General features: G+C 41.7%; 1 protein-coding gene across 1 annotated transcript; it reads right to left on the bottom strand.

The window, feature by feature from the left end:
* Positions 1-3,769: 3,769 nt before the first annotated feature.
* LOC126602949 (UDP-glycosyltransferase 88F4-like) lies at positions 3,770-4,297 on the bottom strand. The gene is made up of 2 exons (XM_050269749.1): positions 4,256-4,297; positions 3,770-4,069 (listed from the first exon to the last, which is right to left on the bottom strand). The coding sequence occupies exons 1-2, from the start codon at positions 4,295-4,297 to the stop codon at positions 3,770-3,772; spliced, it is 342 nt and encodes a 113-aa protein (XP_050125706.1).
* Positions 4,298-22,198: the final 17,901 nt, after the last annotated feature.

Genomic DNA, 22,198 nt, shown 5'->3' with positions numbered 1-22,198 from the left:
CCCCCAGTTCACTTTTTTTCTCCTACCTTTTGTCCCATAATTCAGCTACATTAATAGTTTTTTTTTTTTTTTGCATAGAATTAAAAAAAAAAAACTTCGAATTGAATTACATTCTCCTGTTTTATTTTTGTGGTGTTGTTTTCTAATAGTAGTCATGATGATGAGAAACTTTTCAATGTGCCCAGAACACGGGATGGTACACTCCATACAAGTTGTGAGAATCTTGATTTTAAAAAATTAATAACATAAAAAAATAAAATTTTCCACCACACTTATATAATAACATGTAATATATCATTTGTGTTACGGGCACAAGGAAAAATTTCTCGAAGATGACACCTAAGCTCAAGAAATAGGATGGAAAGCTACATTTATTATTGTAGGTATGAAAAAAGTGAGGAAATTTTAATTTGGTAATTGAAAACAGCTTTTTAAATATAATTACTAAGAATTAAACACTATTTATAAAACTTGACCAATAAGGGTCTAAGTTTCAAACCTTATGAAACTGAACCAAGAATTAAACACTATTTATAAAACTTCACCAATAAGTAGACACTATTAATGAAATTAGACCAATAAGTAGACATCATTTATGAAACTGGATCAATAAGTAGATACTATTTATGAAACGAAAACAAGAATTAGGCATAATTTGAACATTGGACTATACACTATTTATGAAACTGGAGTAAGAATTAGACAATATTTATGAATTATGACCAATAACTAGACATTATTTATGAAACCGGACCAAGAAAGAGACACTATTAATGAAATTGTACCAATTACTATACATTATTTATGAAACTGGGCCCAATAACTAGACATTATTTATGAAACATGATCAAGAACTAGACATCATTTTGTGAAAGTGGACAAAAAACTAGACACTATTTATGAAATTGAACTAATAAATAGTATAGTATCATTCAGTTTCATAAATAGTGCAGTTTCATAAATAGTGCAGTTTAATAAATAGTGTTCAATTTTATAAACAGTATTCAGTTTCATAAACAGTGTATATGTACTGCGCACGCGTCAGGTTTTTTGTTTTTTTTTTTTGTTTTTTGTTTTTTAAATTGTGTCCTTTTCGTTAAAAATTAAGTGTTTTTGTCATTTTTATTAAAATTTAAGGGTTTTTCATTAAAATTTAATTCTTTTTCATTAAATAAAGTTTATAGCATGGTTTTTTTGTTAAAATAGACTTAGTCCAAGACCTTTTCATTAAAGTTCCCTTAAATTAAACTTGATCCTCGACAACGTTGCCAAAAACTTTGTGTGATAATTGCAAGCACACAATATCATTCATGTAATATAGTAATAAGTAAGTGTCGTTCCAACAAGGATCAAATCAAACTAAATTTACAATTGCGATAGATTCAAATTAAAAGTAAATAACATGAGAATTATTATGGCAAAACTAAATATGTGAAAGTCTAAATGCACTTAATAATAACAGTTGATGGTATAACAAGTAAAAAGTGTATTAATTATGAAACATTAATGTTGGAAACACTAGGACATCAGGTTCCTTTTCCTCAATCCCATCTAATCCCGTTATTCATATTAACAATCAACGTCTGAATTAGAAGAAAATTAAGTAAGATTGCACTATAATTGTCAAAGTTTTCAGTCAGCGAATACATGCGGTAAGGTTATAATCAATATAACACAAAATTTCTAAAATTGACTTTTGCATTGAATGTCATATTACATTGTTAAGGTAAAATATTATGCGTGAATTTCCATTACAATTATCCTTAAAATTAAAGAGTATTTGTACCCTTTTTTTTCTTTTAATAAAGGGTACGATACCCTATTTTATTCTTTTATCTCGTCATATAAAAATTAATCAAGTAATGATTTTTTTTTTTTCCTTCTAGGAGTGTCTTCAATTGTTTTTAGGGAACTTTCATGAAAGAGCTTGGACAAAGTTTATTTTAATAAAAAAACCATGCTATAACTTTATTTAATTAAAAAGACTTAAATTTTAATGAAAAACCCTTAAATTTTAACAAAAAGGACAAAAAACAAACTTAAATTTTAATGAAAAGGACATAATTTTAATATTAAAAAAAAAATTTAAAAATTTTGATGCACGGACGCACGTGTCTTCACACTGTTTATGAAGCTTCTACACTGTTTATGAAACTTTCTGCACTATGTATGAAAACTTATGACATTGTTTATGAAACTTACTACACTGTTTATGAAATTTAACGGTACTACATTCTTCCCGCCTCTCTCGAACTCAATCTCTTTAGCATCGAGAGAAGAAAGCTCTCTCTCCCACTTACCTTCACAAATCAACCCCAAACTTAGCATATTTGAAGTCTCTGGGATGCAAAGATCACAATGGTGGTCTTACATGTGGGATCGGTGCAATGTGGACCTCGACACCATTAATGCCCGAGAGCTTGAAGGTCTCAAAATCAAACACATGTGAGGTCTCTACTTACTTTTGAATTTCTGGGTTTTAATCTTACCATGTTGCACTCTGTGATGCTAATTTTACGTTGAAACTCAAGGGTTTCAACCTTTGCAACTTCTGCGCATATATACGAACCCCAACCCCGACGACAAATTCCAACAAATGTTGTTGAGTTTGAAGTCGGCTGGTGTTGGTAATGCATCCATTTTCTCTCTCTCTTGTTTCTGAGATGTTTGGATGAAGGATTTGTTGTATCAAGTTATATGGGGGGATGCGCGCAGCTCGTTATATTACGAACTTTGAATGCTTACAGAGACTTGAAGCCTCAACTTATGAGTGTAGCAAAACCTACCAATCCCACAAAGTACGAATCATGACTGACATAGAATATACAGATCAACATATGAATCTTAAAGAGCCCAGCGCAAGTTGAGTTCTTTATGGATTTTTTTTTATTTTTTATTCTTTTGTCCTTATCATTAAATAAAGTTAGTAGATGGTTTTTGATTTAAATGTAAAGATTTGAAGCCCTTTCATTAGTTTTCCTTTGTTTTCAAGGAAAACTAATGAAAATAGCTTGAAAACTTTGAGTTTTGACGATAAGGACAAAATAAGGAGTAAAGTGAATAGTATCAAGATTGACTTTTTAGTATAAAAATGTGGTTTTTCGTTAAAGTGAACAGTACCGAGAACTTTTCGTTAAAGTTCCCTTGTTTTTATCATAAGATTCAGGGCACTCGCATAAGGAGCGTTCTCTTCTCTCTTTTTTCCGGAATCTAGACATGCTTTTATTTTCATCTCAGACTTAATTGTACTCGTAGTTCATCCCCTTAATTAATTTCTTTATTTTTCGGTGTAAAAACTTCTAAAATGGGCTGACGATATACAATTCAAGCAAATTAGTAAACTATATAAAGGAGATACAAAGACTTTAATCGACATTTTCTTGTATATTTATGGGATTCAATGATCACAACTTGTTACTTGTTAGTACATTTATTGCCAAAAGCAAAATATTAGGGTTTATCTCGAATTTTGTGTATTTAAGATTCCTAGTTATAAGAGTAAGGCTTAATCGGATAAATGGTCCTTGTGGTGACAAGGTAATCGGAAGATAGCCCTCGTGGTAAAAAAATTAGGATTTAAACCCTCGTGGTGCTAGTCCGTTAGCAAATTTAGTCCGAAAGTAATTTTTCCGTTAAATGTCTGTTAATTAAAGGGTAAACATGTAATTCAACTTGTGCACCTTCTTCTTCCTCCGCAATTGCATCCAAGTTCAATGTCTCGACTTTCTGTCGACGATTACAACGAGATTTTCGAAGGCGTCTTCCTAAATCAAACCGTCACGAACCCATCTTCCTCATCTCTTTGCTCCACAGCAAATGCCATTTCCATGTCCATCGCCAAAACATTCATGTTCATATGTTGCTCTGCGTGCAGCGGCCAAGCAATCATCGAAACCCCCGCAACCACTGCTTCCAGGACCAAGTTCCATCCGCAAAGCGTCACGAACCCACCAACCAATTCATTCTTCAACACCACCACCTGCGGTGCCCATGACTTCACTACCATCCCCCTGTCTTCGGTCCTCTCCAAGAACCCTTCTGGCAAAACACCCTCCAAAATCAAAGTCGTCTACTCCAAGGACCTGTTTTGTTAGAACACACCTCACAAATAGTGGTACAAATGGTTGGTATAGCATTTTAAAAAATAAATGGAGAGGGAGGGGTCACTTGCGCAGAGTCCCATGTCGGCAGAAGGGGAGAAAAACTAGGATTGGCACTGGCCTGCTCCTTCCCAACGCCCCCAAATCGAACCCACTCGTGTCGAAGAAGACCCATCGACATAACCATCACCGGCCATGGCTGCGATCTTAGCTCGGAACCCACTCCAAGGACCTGCTTTGTTCGAAAATCTCGCTGTAATCGTCGACAGAAAGTCGAGACATTGAACTTGGATGCAGCTGCGGAGGAAGAAGAAGGTGCACAAGTTAAAGTACATGTTTACCCTTTAATTAACAGACATTTAACGGAAAAATTACTTTTGGACTAAATTTGCTAACGGACTAGTACCACGAGGGTTTAAATCCTAATTTTTTAACCACAAGGGCTATCTTCCGATTACCTTGTCACCACAAGGACCATTTATCCGATTAGGCCTAAGAGTAACTATTATAATTAATTTTATTTTCCTTATTATTCGAGATTATATTGGCTTGTATCGTATAAATATCACCCCCTTGTATTGACTCCAGTTGTTGTTCAGTTTGACACCTCTGATTTTAATACTGGAGCATTGCTAGATGAACACAACTATGACCTATGTGAACCTCTCATTGAGATGCACATAGCTAGACGAAAGAAGATGGGATATATTCGTTGCTCGAGTAAGGCTCTAGCCAAAGACAATCCCAAGTACGATGAATGGTACTCCGAGGACTAAAAAGTCAAGAGTTGGCTTCTATCCTCCATGAAGCCAGAACTGATGAAGCGATATATTAGCTTACCGATTGCAACTGACATCTAGAAAGCCTTGTGGACTGCTTTCTTTGATGGGAAGAATGAAGCGTCAATTTATACCTTGAAAAAGAAGGTGTCACGCCTCCAACAGAATGGGAGGCCTGTGTCTACCAACTTTGGTGAACTCACTAAAATTTTCAAGAGTTAGATCACTTCACTAAGGTATCCATGAGTTGTGAAAAGGATATTAAGATTTATCAGGCATCACAAGGAGCAGCAGCGAGTTTTCCTTTTCCTGTGAGGCCTTGATGATGAGTTTGAACCAATTCTCGGTGAGGTTCCGCCCGAAGAACCAACCTTGAGCCTTCAAGCATCTTATGACTATGTACGTCGCAAGTTAGACATGAAGGATGTATTGAAGGGCTCGGGGAAGAATGATAAAACAATGGTTGTCCGTAACCGTCTCCCTCAGAATCAGTCTAATTCATCTAGTTTAGGTGGCCGGCCTTATACTGCTTTATCCGAACGCACTGGACATAGCAATTGTGCCCAATGCAATTTTCTTGGACACTCAAAAGCCAAATGCTATGAGCTAATTGGTTATCATGAAGGGTGAAGAACAAAACGAGATGCTCACCACAGCAAACAACATGCAACCCTTGCTAAGACGAAGCATGAACAAGAACTTGTGGCTGAGCAAGCCACAACCTTGATCACTTCTATAGGTAACAAGGGTAAAGCTTTAAAAGTTTCTGATTCTGTTGTAAATAATGTTTGGATAACTAACTCCAGTGCTACTGCATATCACTGTCCTGAAAATCCTCGCCTAGCTCCATCTAGGCCCCGCCTAGGCGCTAGGCCGCTAACCACCGCCCTAATTAATGCCTAAGCGTTTGAAAATTAAGAAAGGGCACCTAGACCTTCTGAGGCTCCTGCCTAGGCACCCGCCTAGCCTGCCCAGACCCGTCTTGGCACCTGGCTAGGTTGCGACTCACTTAGACAGAAAATATATAACTTTTCATTTTGCATTTTTATTTTTTTCAATAAACAGTAAGACTTGTTGCATACACACTTATATCCTTGTTCCCCATGTTTTCATTATTTTTCTGTTTAGGCCCAAAATGTTGGTTTGGGCCGAGTTCTATCCTCAGCCCGAAAGGTCTTACGAAAAGTTATCATGGATCGTCTAGTTCATGGGCTTCCTAACCTGGGTCGGCCGAGTCGTGCTGCAAGACGAGTAATTGAATCTTGGCACAATAAGGAGTCTCGACAAGATATAGATATTGATAACCCGGAAGTGAATGCGGCTTGATAAAGGACTGGGTTCATAGTCATAGTGAAAATAGGACTGGTCGAGATAGTGTTTGGTTAGAATAAGGAGTCCTAATCCGAGTAGGGTTATAACTCGATCTAGAGAAGACCTGATGCTATAAATAGAGGAGGCTGTGCATCATTCAAGCCCCCTTCAATTTAACACACAACTGCCCTACGCAAATTCTCTCAACAACCTTGAGACTTTTTCCTCCTCTTTTTTCGCCAACACACCTTCAGTTTGGATAAACAGCAATGTGAAGGCAACCGGTGATATCTTCAGTCGACATATATAGCACTGTCACCGTAGAACCAGTCAGTTTTGCAGCATCTTCAGTCGGCATAGATAGCACTGTGTCGAGGGTGACTGGTTATCTATCCAAGTCTCGGTCGAAAAGGATTTTGGAATCCTTATTAGTCAAGGTCATCTCATTAGCCTTCTCGACGAAGTGGGGTGTTACATTTTATTAGGCTTCGCACATTGCACGCCGAGTTAGTTTATGATTGGATACTCTCAAGTGGATTTAGAGTTCGGCATTCCGACGGCCGAACCACATTTATTGTTAAGACATATACCTGCTTTGAGTATTTGTGCCCTTACACTTTGGTGTCGATTCTGCGTGAGTTTACTCTGACGAATACCATCACACGCGCCACGTAGGCTTGGTCGTTTTTAGGATCAACATTTTGGCACGCCCGATGGGACCCAGTGCTAAACTACGAAGTTTATGCCAATTGAAACATGATCAGTTAAAAAGAAAATAGCTATGGGAAAATTAACAACCGATTTGCCAATTCAGAACATAGGACAAAGTGTATCACAGGCACAAAATCCCCTTAGTGCCGTGACACCTAAGTCCACAAGCGCGACTCACCGAGAAAAGGAAGTTGGTCTTGGCGGTCAGCTTTGCAGTCTAGAAATCCCTAACAAAAACACATGCGTTCTCAATGAAGGGATAATGGAGGACTGTGATGAGGATGGTGGTGAAGGCTTTGATCCACCAAAAAGATCATTTCTTCAAAGACGACTTGACAAATAGTCTAGGGCGGTTGAACAAACGTTTAGTCAAGGAATCGATAAACTGAACGACGTGATACATAGTACCAGTGAGGTACAAAATAGATTGCTTGAAATACTGGTTAGCAAGGTCTGGGATGACAGGTCATTCGATCTTTCCCGGCAATTACCACCAAGGAATAATCTGTTGCCAATAGTACAGGCTGAGCCAATCCCTACTCGGCTCAAGCCAATTGACTTAGAAAAAAAAAAAGGAACGAGTAGCAGGACAGATGGACCCGACCAGAGAGTGGAAGTAACGTCCGTCGATATAACCAAGGTCCAGCGGATGATTGATTCGGCCATGAAAAAGGGGCCAAAGTTCCCTAAATTCCTCCATCCATATCCAGCTTACGTGGAACGCTTCGAATATCCTAAAGGTTTCAAAATTCCAGATTTTAGTTTTTTCGTTGGAGAATCATCTTTATCCTCGTTAGAACATGTGGCTCGTTTCACCACGCAATGCAGAGATGTCAACAGTGATTTTCACAAGCTGCGGTTGTTCAAATTTTCATTAACAGGTTCAGCATTTGCCTGGTATATCAACCTTCCACCTAATTCCATCCAAAGCTGGGAGGAATTGGTCGAGAGATTTCACGAGCAATTTTATCGGCCAGGGATGGAAATGTCAGTTTCTTCGTTGGCAAGGATGGCTCAAGCATCTGATGAGTCACCAATGGATTATCTTACCAGATTTAAATCGGCCAGGAATTAGTGCGAGTACCTCTCCCTGAAGTCGTGTTTGTTAGACTTGCTTTGAACGAACTCGATGTAGAATACAAAAAGAAATTTTTGGGGGCAAACTTTCGGGATATGTATGAATTAGCCCACCATGTCGAGCAATATGACTATTTGCTCCGAGAAGAAAAGATGTCGAAACCTCCATCTCGAGGGACGATTTACAAAAACCCTACGATCAATTACGCGTCGACCGAATGAGAGGAATCTCAGTACGTCAGCGTGGACACGGCCAAGATAGTAATAGATAAACCATACGTGTGCAAGGCATTGACTCAAATTAATTTCAAGGAGGTTAAAACCCGCTCGACCACTGAAGAAATAGCAAAAACATCAAAAGTTTATACCTTTGATATCACATAATATTCCCAAGGCCGAAGAACTTAAAGGAATGACATATTGCAAATACCATAACTCGACAAAGCATGCAACAAACAATTGTGTCATATTTCGTGATGATATCCAGAGCTGGATTAACAAAGGCAAGTTAAAGTTTCTTGAAAAACACATGACGGTTGATACAGATCCATTCCCTTCAACAACAGTCGGCATGGTAGACGCCCGTTTGCCCAAGAGCAAAGGAAAATAGAAGGTTGAATTTGCCCCAATACAACACATCTGAAAGCAAAACTCCCAGCCTCGACTCAAGATCGACCTATTTTCCAACACGCCACCTACCGAGCTCTCAGGACCGGCCATAGTTGAACCAATGTCAAACTACAATGACGAAGAAAATGGCGGGCCAATAGTACCACATATCCTAAAGAAAGGTTCCCAACCTTGACTCAAAATCGACTTGTTTTCTAATACACCACCCACCGAACTCTCAGGACCTGCCATAGTTGAGTCCATGTCAAACTCCAGCGAAGATGGAAATGGCAGGCCAATAGTTCTATGTAGCGATTGTAAGGCACCCGTTGTATTAACTAAGCCTAAGAGGAAACTACCTCCGATGCAGATGCCGACATCACAACACCAATCGACAATTACAGCGAAACCTTCAAATGAACCTAGTGAAGGCTAGCGCCAGAAAGTATTTGACAGGCTCGGCCCAAGGAAACAGATAGATGGTCCTACATCGGTCAGAAGGCGCCTTGATTTCGACACACCATTTTACAACGAGGATTATTATTCCCGTAATTTCAGTAGTTCGAGCTCATCAGCAAATAAAAAAACCTTCAGGCCACCTGAACCACATGACAAATGTTGGTACAGCTACAATTCTCCCACCGGCATGTATACCACGCCCTCTAAATCTTAGAAACATCGACGTCAGCATATAGATTGCTTGGCTCGACGGCAAGCGACCCAGCCTGTTTCGGACACTAAATCGCAACCGAAAGAGACAGCAGGAAACAGAGATGATCGGCCAACCCCAACAATCATGGCTAAATTACAAGGGCAGAAGGAAACCAATTAGGACTTCGAAACTACCATTGAAGCAGCCGAGAAGCGCATCAAACTTCTTCTTCGACCTGGGGAAATAAAAGCTCATTTCGAGCAATTTAAGAAAGAGGTTGAAAGCCAACTGCCCTCGTTACCTTTGAAAGAACCACTAATCAGAGTTTGGAGGAATCTACACCCCCCATTCCTCGGCGAATCATTAGAATATATGAAAGAATTTCACAAGAAATATTCCGCCAACGACTTGTATGGGTTGCCTAAGGCCTGCCAAGAAGCTCTTGACCTGGCATTAACTTGCCCCGATGCTGAGCAGATCATCCAAAAAAACCACTGATCCAGCAATAAAAGCCAGATTCCAGCACATTCAAGAAGTTAGGGTTCTCGGCTTCGAGGTCGACCTATACACGGATATTGACATAACCGAACTCCTTTTTTCTCTTGAAAACCTTCAACACCTTCGATATCACTTCGAAGTTTTTTCGGCTGTATCCTTGTTCGGTTTAATGATCGATGAGAAAGAACAGGTGGCATGTCTGGACACTTACCTGGACACCAAGAATGCCCGGATCGCCTATGAGGAACGAGCTCTTAAAATACGGCAAGAGTAGAGTCCGACACCAAATGCTTGCAAGCCCGAAGATGATAGTCAAAATGACATAGAGTCGGATTGCGTGGCATAAGCGCATGAATATGTTAAGACGCACAGCAATCCGGTCATGAATGCTCCAATACACGATGCTATAGTCCTCACCACCTTAGAAGATGACAACCAGGATCCAATGAGCCATTGAGTCCTTGAAAATATGGAGATCAGCATGGTCCATGTTCTACCGGCCGAATTTTAGTTGACTACACACCAACCAAGTTCCTTGGACGGTGATATGGTCGCCGAGGAAGCAACACAAGTTGATTTCGTCACTACGATGGAAGATGAGTCACCAAACGGCGATGATAAACTTAAAACAACCTTGGATATCTTGTTTCCCCGTTCTTCCTCGACTAATCTTCAGCATTTAAAACCATTGTACGTCACGGCCCATATTGAAAGCTACCCAATCTCCAAGATTTTTGTCGATTACGAAGCAACGGTCAATATCATGTCTGTATCTATCATGAAAGCATTACGACGATCCAACGACGAACTCATTCCTTTAGGAATAACCATGAGTAGCTTTGTTGGTGACAAGTCTCAGACCAAATGAGTACTCTCTCTAGAGGTCAACATTGCAGGTCGCAATCACATGACCGCATTTTTTATCGTTGACTCCAAGACCAAATATAATGCTTTGCTTGGTAAGGATTGGATTCATCAAGCGAATTGCATTCCTTCTTCTTTATATCAAGTTCTCATTATTTGGGATGGTAAATCAGTTGTGGTCCACCCCGGCGACACTCAGCCGTTTGAAACCAACATGATTCAGGCCCGCTATTATGATGATCACGTCGGCTATATTACCCTACATGGTTTTAATGAAGATGGACAGCTGACTCGGATCTCAGTCCAGAAAGCCATCGAGGTAGGCGCCGAGACTGTCCACCAGGATTCGGCGAGACTCGATTTGGCCAATTTACTCCCCAGAGGTGTCGGGCCGCAGTTTCATCCACAATGGAACGCCTGCTGGCCCATTGGTATGCTATTTCCAAGCACCCGCATTCGGGCATCAACTTAATTGAATTTTTGGCCGAAGAGGATAATGGCCTGGTACTATCATTGGATAAAGTTCAGGCCGCACCGGTCGACCTCGATGACAGCTAACCCCAAATTAAGGATCCTCTAGAGGAAATAAATGTTGGAACGGGCGATGATCCTCGATCGCTATTTATTAGTGTGTTATTACCCCATGCCATGAAAGTTGAACTTCATCAATTGCTTTACGAGTTTAAAGATTATTTTGCTTGGAGTTATCATGAGATGCCGGGTCTCGACCGGACCCTTATTGAACATGAATTACGTATCAAACCTGGTTGCAAGCCTGTTCGACAACCTCATCGCCGATTCTCGACCAAAGTACAGCTTGGCATAAAAGACAAAATTGTTCGACTGTTAAATGCCGGGTTTTCCGAACCGCTCGATACGTCGAGTGGTTGGCGAATATCGTACCAGTGCTCAAGAAAAATGAGGCCCTACACATTTGCATTGATTTTCAAAATTTGAATCTGGCAACACCCAAGGATGCATATCCCATGCCAATTTCAGATTTGCTAATCGACACCGTGGCTAATCATGACATGCTGTCATTCATGGATGGACATGCCGGTTATAACCAGATATTTATTGCCAAGGCCGATGCTCATAAAACTGCTTTCCGCTGCCCGGGGGCACTTGGAACCTACGAGTGGGTAGTCATGCCATTCGGTCTAAAAAACGCTGGTGCTACATATCAACGCGCGATGAATACCATTTTTCATGACCTAATTGGCACTACCATAGAAGTGTATATTGATGACGTCGTGGTCAAATCAAAAAGTCACCGAACGCATATTGATGATCTTCGGCAAGCTTTCCTTCGTATGCGACGACATAACCTTAAGATGAACCCGGCCAAATGCGCCTTTGGTGTGTCGGCCGGGAATTTCTGAGGTTTTCTTGTCCACCATTGCGGTATCGAGGTTGACGTGAACAAAGCTCGTGCGATTATTGACGCCCCACCACCGACTACCAAAAAACAACTTCAGTCCTTGCTCGGGAAAATAAATTTTCTTCGTCGATTCATAGCTAATTCCGCTAGCAAAATGATGGCATTCTCTACACTATTGAAATTTAAGGACTCAGATACGTTTGAGTGGCGTGAAGAACATCGAGCAGCTTTCACACAAATCAAGGTTGCTCTTGTAACTCCACCAGTCCTCGTACCACCTCGACATGATAAACCCCTTAAGCTTTACATTTTCGCAGCTGAAGAATCAATCCGTTGCCTCCTCGCGTATGACACCGATACTAGTGAGAAAAAGCTATTTTCTATCTCAGCTGAAACCTCAATACTCCAGACATCAATTATTCACCCGTCGAGAAGCTTTGCTTGGCTTTGCTCTTCGCCGCCTCCAAACTCCGACACTACATGCTCCCATCCGTTACGCAAGTCATCACCCCTACAGATGTCATTCGATATATGCTTACTCGGCCAATAGTCAAAGGTCGAATCAGGAAATGGACATTGGCACTATTGGAGTTTAGTTTGCAATACGTCCCATAAAAAACCTTCAAAGGACAAGGGCTTACTGATTTCTTTGCCCATCACCTTTCTCTATATGGGTTCGGGGGCAATGATGTTGAAATCAGAATGGTGGAAACACGTGAGAATTATTGGACGATGTATTTCAATGGTTCCAGCACGTCGACATCGGCCGGCATGGGGATCATCCTTCAGTTTCCACACCAAAATCGTTGGTTCTTTTCCCTTAAGTTGGATTTCGATTGTACCAATAATCAGGCCGAGTACAAAGCCCTTGTTATCGGCCTTAGCGTACTTCATGATTTGCACGTTGCTCGTGTCCTCGTTTTCGGTGATTCAGAGCTTGTGATCAACCAACTCAATGGAACTTTTCGATGCATGAGTTGCACTCTGGCGCCCTATCACATGGTTGCCAGTTACTTAGCCGAGTCATTCGACGGTATCACGTTCAATCATATTTCCCGTGGTCAGAACACCGTCGCAGATGAACTCGCTCAGATAGCCTCCGAAGCACAACTCTTGGGGGGCAAGTACGGACCAATGATACCCATTTTACGGCACTCATATCCGGCTTTGGTTAATCAACAAGTCCTACAGCACAACCAAGTCATCCGGACGCCAGTAATGTCCTTACCTTCGTTGTTAGAATGAGAGAATCCTGTAAATGTTTGCGCGGTCGAGACACTACCAAGCGATTGGAGAAGGCCAATTATGCAATACCTTGATAATCCCAGAGGCAAACACGACCGAAAGATAAGGGTCCATGCCACAAACTACGTCTCGTACTAGAATGAGTTGTATAAAAAAGGCAAGGACGGTTTATTACTATTATTCCTCAGCCCGCAAGAAGCCGCCCAAGCAATCACAGAGGTACACGAAGGAATTTGCGGAGCCCATCAATCAAGATGCAAGATGCATTGGTTACTTCACCGACACGGTTACTTTTGGTTGCATATTGAAAGATTGTATTGAGTATGCACGAGGGTGCATCCAGTGTCAAATTCATGGACCCATCCAAAGAGCTCCGGCCAAATTACTTCATTCGGTCACCAAACCTTGGCCGTTCAAAAGATGGGCAATGGACGTGATCGGAAAAATTACGCCATCTTCTGGAGCTGCGAAACATGAATGGATACTCGTAGCAACTGATTATTTCACTAAATGGGTTGAAGCAAAATCATACGGCGAATTAACCTCCAAGGAGGTTTGTGATTTTATGGAGGAACATATTGTGACCAGATTCGGCGTACCAAGAACAATCATAACTGATAATGGCACAATCTTCACAACCGGAAGGTTCAAAGAGTATACAACGAGCTTAAAAATTCAGCTTGAGCAGTCCACACCATACTATCCACAAGCGAATGGACAAGCTAAAGCGAGTAATAAGGTTTTGATCGGCATTCTCGAAATACGATAAAAGAAAGACCTGGCATGTGGCATTTAAAATTGAATGAAGCCTTGTGAGCATATCGGACTTCACCCCAATAGGTAACGGGGACCATCCCATATGCGTTAACCTATAGACATAATGCGATGTTACCGGTCGAGCTAAGTGTAAATTCTTTACGCGTGATCGAGCAGAGTAGTTTGTCCAATGCCGAATATAACCAGGCCATGTTACAAGAGTTAGAAGATTTGGAAGAAGACCGCCTTGACGCTTACAATCTTCTAGTAACACAAAAGAAAATTGTTGAGCGAGCTTATAATCAAAGAGTCAAACAAAAAATGTTCGGCGAAGGAGAGTTAGTTTGGCAAACTGTGTTACCCGTGGGAATTAAAGACCTCAAGTTCGGCAAATGGTCGTCGAATTGGGAATGACCATTTGTCATCCATAAAGTCTTCGGCGAAGGGGCATACCATCTTAAAGATCAAACCGGTATTATTCACAGGTTGCCAATTAATGGAAAGTTCATAAAAAAATACTACCCAGTCACATGGGAGATGCAAGAGTAAAAGTTTGTTTCATTTCATTAATAAGATGGTTTACAGTCAAAATATTCTAAGGCGATGAAGGAAAAAGAGTTCCAAGAAGTGCCTTCAGCTCCAGCCACCTCACTTAGCCCATTATGACCTCGGCTTGTCAGTTCTTCTTGTCCATCTTCAGCTGCTCGACTCGCTTCGCGTTCACCGCATACTCGGTTAAACAATCTTTGTCGCCCGACTCGATGTCCTTCGTAAGCTCAGAAACAATAGTCAACCTTTGTTTTGCCAGTTCGGTAATTTGACAGTCGAGGTCGGCCAAGGCTTCTCCTTTCGCCTTTAAAACATCGATCTTCGGACGAAGAGTGTCTTGGACGGCCATGGTAGCTTTCAAATCATTATCAGCCCGAAGAGCGTTCTCGAGAACACTAAACGATTCCAGAACTTGCTCCAAGATGGATGACGCCTGAACAATAGCCTCGACGTTCATTTGACCATCTGCTCCGAGGTCGTTTAGGCATGCACCTAACAAATCAAGACCTTTACGCTCAAGGACTTATGACGCCGAGAGAGACAAAACTTCTTGTAGCCAAACCAGAGTAGCTGAATCGGCAGGTTCAGTTGTAGTAGCCGAAGTGCCAACCGCTCTAGAAGTGCTTGACAAGAAAGCTTTAAACTCGACTTTCCATGAAGGCTGCACACAAAAAATCAGCTTAAGCACAAGGAAATCACGAAAGAATATAGCAAGAAGGTTTTAATTTTAAACCTGCCGAGAGGAGACTTCGACCATGTCTTCGGGTTCGTTGCTCGAACCTAAAAAACTTAATGGCCGAGCCTAGTGTCTTAGACTGCTTCTCAGTTCACGCGGCCGATGAAGGTTATCTACATTCGATGGCCACTGCGGCGGCCAAGAAATATAGATAACACATTTCGACGCGTAAAATTTTTGATGAAAAGAATGGGTAGGCACCTGACATTTGGTATCTTCCTAGTTTAGAGTTCTAAGGCAGAAAAGTAACCAAAGAAAAACGGTAAGGGTACTTACGAAAGCCGAAGTGGCTTCTTGGGGAGGAATGTTGAGGTCCTAGCCCTGCGGATGAACAGGTGTTTCCGCCGTCACTTCTGGCTCTACGGCAGGTCGTTTGCTACGATCGGCCGCAGAAGGGCTGACTTGGACAACCACCTCAGACACAGGGGGATGTGGATTGCGTGGTTGAAGTTAACTCGTCAGTGGAATCTCAATGCTCCCGTCGCTCTCTTCTAGAACGACTGTCGTGTGTTTTGGATTTTCTGGAAGATTTTTCTCGGCCAAGGGGACCGCCCGTTCCAAGACAGGCGTAGCAGCTGGCCCCGAAGCTGTAGACGCCTCGACCAGTGGAGCAACAACTGGTCCAACGACTTGAGAAATAAGCCGTACATGGGTTGTTTCTTTGGCCAGAATTGGCCGTTTCTCTGTCGAAGCTTGGACGACAGGGGTAGAAGGGGAAACACTAGGAGTCGTCGCTCTCATAGTTTGACTGGAGATAACATGAATCTCCCGTTCTCCTTTCTTCCCCAGCTTCTTAACCCGTTTTGTGGGTCGAGGGGGTTCGATGGCCGGCTCGACCTCTTGAAAAGGTAGTTTGCTCAACAAGGCCTGTGCAGTGGTTTTAGCCCTTTTGGAAATGGTCGATTTTTTCCGAGCCGCAGTCGCAGCGACCACTTCTACCTTTTTCAGTGACCGACTACCTAAGAAAATAAAAGCAAATTAGTAGAGTTCAAAGTCGAAGGAAGAAGGTAGGAATAGACCATTACTTTGGGATTGGGGGGCAGAAGCCTTATTAGGTCGACCGCCGAAGATCTTGTTCAAGACGTCTTCGACCGGAGCACCAAAAAAGGTTTGGGTATACTCTTCCCACCAATCACTAAAAGTGATAGTGCTAAGGGATTCTGGAACGGTGGATCGAAGGTGGAATTTTTGGCACCATTCTTGAAACTCTTTTTTGTCATCCTTGCACTCTTTTTCTGAAGAGCCAGATAGGCGTCCTCGGCTCAGCAGCGAGCAAGAGGTAAAAAGAGGCACCGAGCAACCCTGAAGATAGCCGAGTTACCGAGCAGTGAATTGGGGGTGATATACTTCCCAACTTGCTCGGTGCGCGTCACACCCAAGTGGAAGGTCGCGGGTAAGCACAAACGACCACCAGGATTAACGAAGATCAGCATCATCATCTACACTTCATACTGATGTGGGGAGTTTGATCAACAAAGGATATTCTCGACGATGGTAGATCAAGAATTCATCGTCGGAAAGGGCATCAAGGTCGAAGAAGTATCTGAACACATCTTCAGCTTGGTGAGGAGGTACTGGTCGAGAAACCACCTGAAGGCTGAGTGCTTCAGTAGGTGAAAAGTTGGCAAGCTCTGGTCGAAGGGTGACGAAATAAACCTGCAGCCAGAGTTGGAATACCCAGAGGGGGCCACTCTGGTTTGGGTTGATCTTGTGAATGGTCATATCAGCCAAACAGCGCAGGAGATGGGCAAGAATGGCTTAACTAAGTGCCAGGGTGTGACTGATAACCACTGCTTTGGCCACCGGCATATTCTCGACCAAGCATTTGTTTGACTTGGTACAACAAATAAATTTGTTATACCAGTAGAAGAGGAAGGCTTCGTGTTCTCCCCGCCGTAGGTTCTCCTCCCCTCGACCGGCAAAGTGAAGGTAAAAAGTGTTATAGTTGAGGAAGTTCTTATAAAGTTTCTGAACTTCCTTCTTTGAGGGTTCTTGATGCTCTCCGCTCAGCGTTTCGATGGCCCGATCATTGAAAAGAGCCTTCAGGTCGATGGTCGACGGGTACCCGAGAGGGTAGCGTCAACTGGGATGCCGAAACGGGAAGTCCCTAGGATCACGATAATATCAAGGATAGTGGGGCCAATAGGGCCGTGGGGGAGGACCATAGTATTGGTAGCTGAGCACCAGAGGCTTAAGGCTGCCATGAAAAGCTCATTGTCCATGACAAGCTCCACAGACGAAAGACGAATGGCATCATAAATGCCAAGAGCTTTCCATTGCTCGCCGAAGATCTTTTCTATCCATGCAACCCAGGCTGCCCAGGTCGCAATGGTCGAGGGCCAAGAGCCTTGGGGTTTTGCTGAATCCCACCTCGACCATTCAAACCCTTGTAGTAGGGGTGTTAGACACTGCTCCTTGAAGAGTTCGATGATAGCTGGTGTCACTACATCCTTAAAAAGTGGACCAAGGATCTGGTGGGGGGTGCTCATGTCGCTATCAAAGTGCAGAGTCTTGATTTAGCGTTGATCGATGATTGTCTCGCATTTGTCGCATTCCTTAGAAAGCTTGGAGATGAAGGAGGCTATTGGAAATGGTTTTGAAGGTTTTCTAGGAGAAAGTCAGGGGATTTTCTTTTAATCTTTGAACAAGAGAAAGTTTGGAAAATTTGAAAACGTAAAGAATGAATAATAGAAGGCCGGGTATTTATAGACTCGTGGAATGGAAGATCAAACAGGGAGAGTGATAGGGAAGATCACTAATAATTATGGAGTTATGGAGAATATTAACAGACCCAGGAGAAAGAACCAAAAAACTCGCAGATTAAGGGGTCATGATGATACCATGACGGCGTCTTTTTATTAAGAAATGACGTTTTGGTGTCTGCACGATCTCGAGGGTACCGAAATATTCGCAAATCGAGATTGCATGATGGCATGCGACCACAAGTATAATGATTTGAGGACCTTTGGATATCTGCACATCTTGAGGAATCCAAAAAAAATCTCGCAGATCAAGAGGGTAATGATGAAAAGACACATCAGGTCATGCTAAGAAGAAGGCACTTGGCGAGATGTCTGACGAGATCAAGATCGTGCAATCGTGCTTCATAAATGCACCTCGGGAGGTGGAGTCTGGTGTCGCTTTTTCAAGGACAAGGCTCGGCCAGAGATTTCAGGCCGAAAAGGTCCTTAGAAGCGAGGGGGCAATGTTTGGGCCCAAAATGTTGGTTTGGGCCGAGTTCTATTCTCAGCCCGAAAGGTCTTACGAAAAGTTATCATGGGTCGTCTAGTTCATGGGCTTCCTAACCTGGGTCGGCCGAGTCGTGCTGCAAGACGAGTAATTGAATCCTGGCACAATAAGGAGTCTTGGTAAGATATAGATATTGATAACCTGGAATGAATGCGGCTTGATAAAGGACTGGGTTCATAGTCATAGTGAAAATATGACTTGTCGAGATAGTGTTTAGTTAGAATGAGGAGTCCTAATCCGAGTAGGGTTATAACTCGATCTAGAGAATACCTGATGCTATAAATATAGGAGGTTGTGCATCATTCAAGGCCCTTTCAATTCAACACACAACTGCCTTGCGCAAATTCTCTCAACAACCTTGAGACTTTTTCCTTCTCTTTTTTCACCGACACACCTTCAGTTTGGATAAACAGCACTGTGAAGGCAACCGGTGATATCTTCAGTCGGCATAGATAGTACTGTCATCGTAGAACCAGTCGGTTTCGTAGCATCTTCAGTCGGTATGGATAGCACTGCGTCGAGGGTGACTGGTTATCTATCCAAGTCTAGGTCGAAAAGGATTTCGGAATCCTTATTGATCGAGGTCATCTCATTAGCCTTCTCGGTGAAGTGGGGTGTTACAGTTTATTAGGCTCCACACATTGCACGCCGAGTTAGTTTATGATTGGATACTCTCAAGTGGGATTTAGAGTTCGGCATTCCGACGGCCGAACCACGTTTATTGTTAAGACATATATCCGCTTTGACTATTTGTGCCCTTACACTTTGGTGTCGATTTGACGTGAGTTTACTCTGACGAATACCACCACTGTGACCGAATCCAACGACGACGATTTGTGAACTTCGTAAGAATAGTAGCCTTGTCTTCAGGTTCGAGAACCCAAGAGGCCGAGACGTGTTCCTTCCTTGGTCACAATCACAAGACGCAGAAGTCGGTTTCGCACCCAACGCAAGATCAACAAATTTTACTCCTCGGCTGAGCTCGGCCGACGAGTTAGCACGCCCCGCATACAACCGAAGGACGTAATTAACTTACTAATTACTTGGCCTGCGCACCACGTAGGCTTGGTAGTTTTTAGGATCAACAGTTTCAATACTTCATAATATGTATGTCATTCTATTTTGTAGTTTATGATGAAATTATATATATTTTAAGTATAAGCAGACACTTATTTACATGAAATATAAAATATTTACTTAAATCTGCCTAGTCCACCTAGGCACCCGCGTAGGCCCTGCCTAGCCACCTAGGGCTAGGCCCTAGCCTACCACCCGACTAATGCCTAGCTTATTTTAGAACATGGTTGCACATATGACATTTGTTTCTAAAGTTGTTGGAAACATAAGACCATCTACTTAGATTGATGTTACCACAGTGAATGGTGGTGCCACCCCTACTCTTATGGTCATTTTTATGTGGCTCAAATAACATTAGCCTTGTTACTATTCTTGTGGTTCCGTCACCTCCTTATGGTCATTTTTATGTGGCTCAAATAACCATTACCTTACACTGTTTGGTTGTCTTCTTGCCTCATTTTTGTGTGTTTAAGGACATTCAAACTTGAATGACGATTGGTTATGGAACTAAGAAGGGGAAGCTGTATTAACATTACTTGACATCAAAGAGAACTCGTCGCTTAACTCAAGCTTGGTCGGTTGATAGTTCTCAAAGGGAGCCGAAATGTATGTCTGAGATTTGGTTGAGACATCATTGTTTAAGACATGCCTTGTTTGGTTATTTTAGAAATTGTCTCCGAATTTGTTTCCGAAAGTTTCTAGCTTTAATTGTGATGTTTGTGAACTGACTCATGGCCACCGTGTTTCTTTTTGACCCAGTTTGAATAGAAGTTCAGTACCATTTATGTTAGTTTATTCTAATTTCTAGGGTCCATCTAAGCTTACTACTTTAGGCGGTGTCCATTGGTCTGTAACTTTTATTGATTATTGTACTTGCATGACGTGGGTTGTTTTGATGAAAAACAAGAGTAAGGTATTTTCTATATTTCATAAATTTCATAAAATGGTGACTGTTCAATATAAAGTACAGGTACAAGTAATTCATAGTGATAATGGCAGAGTATAGGTAAATAATGATCTCTGAACTTTTCTCGATGATCATGGTATTGTCCATCTTGCTCGTATACACCATAATAGAATGTTGTTGCTGAGTGAAAAAATAAACACATTCTCAATGTGGTTCGAGCGTCTTTGCTTCATTCAAATGTGCCATTGTCTTATTGGGGTGAATCTCTTATTTCTGCTACTTACTTGATCAACAGGGTGCCGTTTGCCACTATTGATTCCAAACTCCACATGATACTCTATAGTCACTTATTGCCGAACCGCCTACACCGAGTACTCTTACCACATGTTTTTGGATATGTTAAAGGATACCATAGCTATCATCCTCCCACCAAGAGGAAATTTGTCACCATAGATATGTTGTGCATCAATTTTGTTATGTATTATCCAGCACCTGAGTCCTCACTTTAGGGGAAGAGGAAACATGAAGTGCAGACGTTTAACTATAGTGTCTTGCCTGATACTGTTGAGAGATGTGGTGATGATGAAATAGTTGATATATATAGTGATGATCCAACCTTAGTTACTATTATCATCGAGCTACCAGCACTTGATAGGGAATCAGTAAGCAGTCCCAAGTTCGACAGTTAACATCGAAGTACCAGTAGCTAGCACTGAGCTAACAGTGCAGCCAGAGACATAGATACCAACGGTTTTCCTTGTGCCTGATCCTTATAGCCATAAACAATCTCCTCCACTACTGTTACCACCATCACGGCTTCTACCAAGAAGTAATTGAGGTATTTGAAAACCCACTTATGAGTCTGATCCTAAATGCAAAGAAAAATACCCAATGAGTAATTATGTGTCCACTGATCATTTGTCAAAATCAAATAAAGCATTTTTAAGTCAATTATCCTCTGTATCTATTCCTAACAGTATGCTGGAAGCTTTGGTCGATCCTAAAAGGAGTGCCGCGATGGACGAGGAGTTGAATGCACTGATGTCAATCCTAAAAGACAATTGGCGAATTGCTGGTTTGCCAACTGGCAAGAAGTCAGTAAGATGCAGGTGGATATTTATAGTAAAGTATTTGACATATAGATCCATAGATTGATATAACGCAAGACTAGTGTAGTGACAAAAGCATACTCACAAAAGTATGAGATCAATTATAACGAGACCCTTGCACCAGTTGTTAAGATTATTTTTGTTCGTGTTTTATTATATCTTGCAACGAACCTTGAATGGCCCTTACACTAGTTTGATTTGAAGAACGCATTCTTGCATGGACAGTTAAAAGAAAAAGTCTATATGGATCTTCCTCTTGGATATAGTTTCTAGGTTCTGAAGGCAAGAAGGTTTGCAGACCATTGAAGTCCTTGTATGGTCTTAAACAATCACCTCAAGCATGGTTTGGGAGGTTTACACAGGCTATGAAATAGTTCGGTTATAAACAAAGTAACTCAGACTATACTCTATTTATAAAACGAAAATGAAGAATAAAAGTTACAGCACTCATAGTTTATGTAGATGATACGGTGGTTACTAGAGACGATGACAAGGAACGATTGACACTTCAGAAATATCTGTCTTCAGAGTTTGCGATGAAGGACCTTGGTGCATTAAAGTACTTTCTACACATCAAAGTATCTCAGA

Source organism: Malus sylvestris, chromosome 15 (assembly GCF_916048215.2).
Source record: "Malus sylvestris chromosome 15, drMalSylv7.2, whole genome shotgun sequence".
Classification (NCBI taxonomy): Eukaryota; Viridiplantae; Streptophyta; class Magnoliopsida; order Rosales; family Rosaceae; genus Malus; species Malus sylvestris.
This window is presented reverse-complemented; position numbering and strand designations above follow the sequence as displayed.

Coding starts and splice junctions, on each gene's coding strand:
- LOC126602949 (XM_050269749.1), bottom strand. CDS start 4,297: ATGGCCGGTGATGGTTATGTCGATGGGTCTTCTTCGACACGA. Junction 4,070..4,255: donor ATGGGTCTTCTTCGACACGA/GTGGGTTCGATT, acceptor TCCTTGGAGTAG/ACGACTTTGATTTTGGAGGG.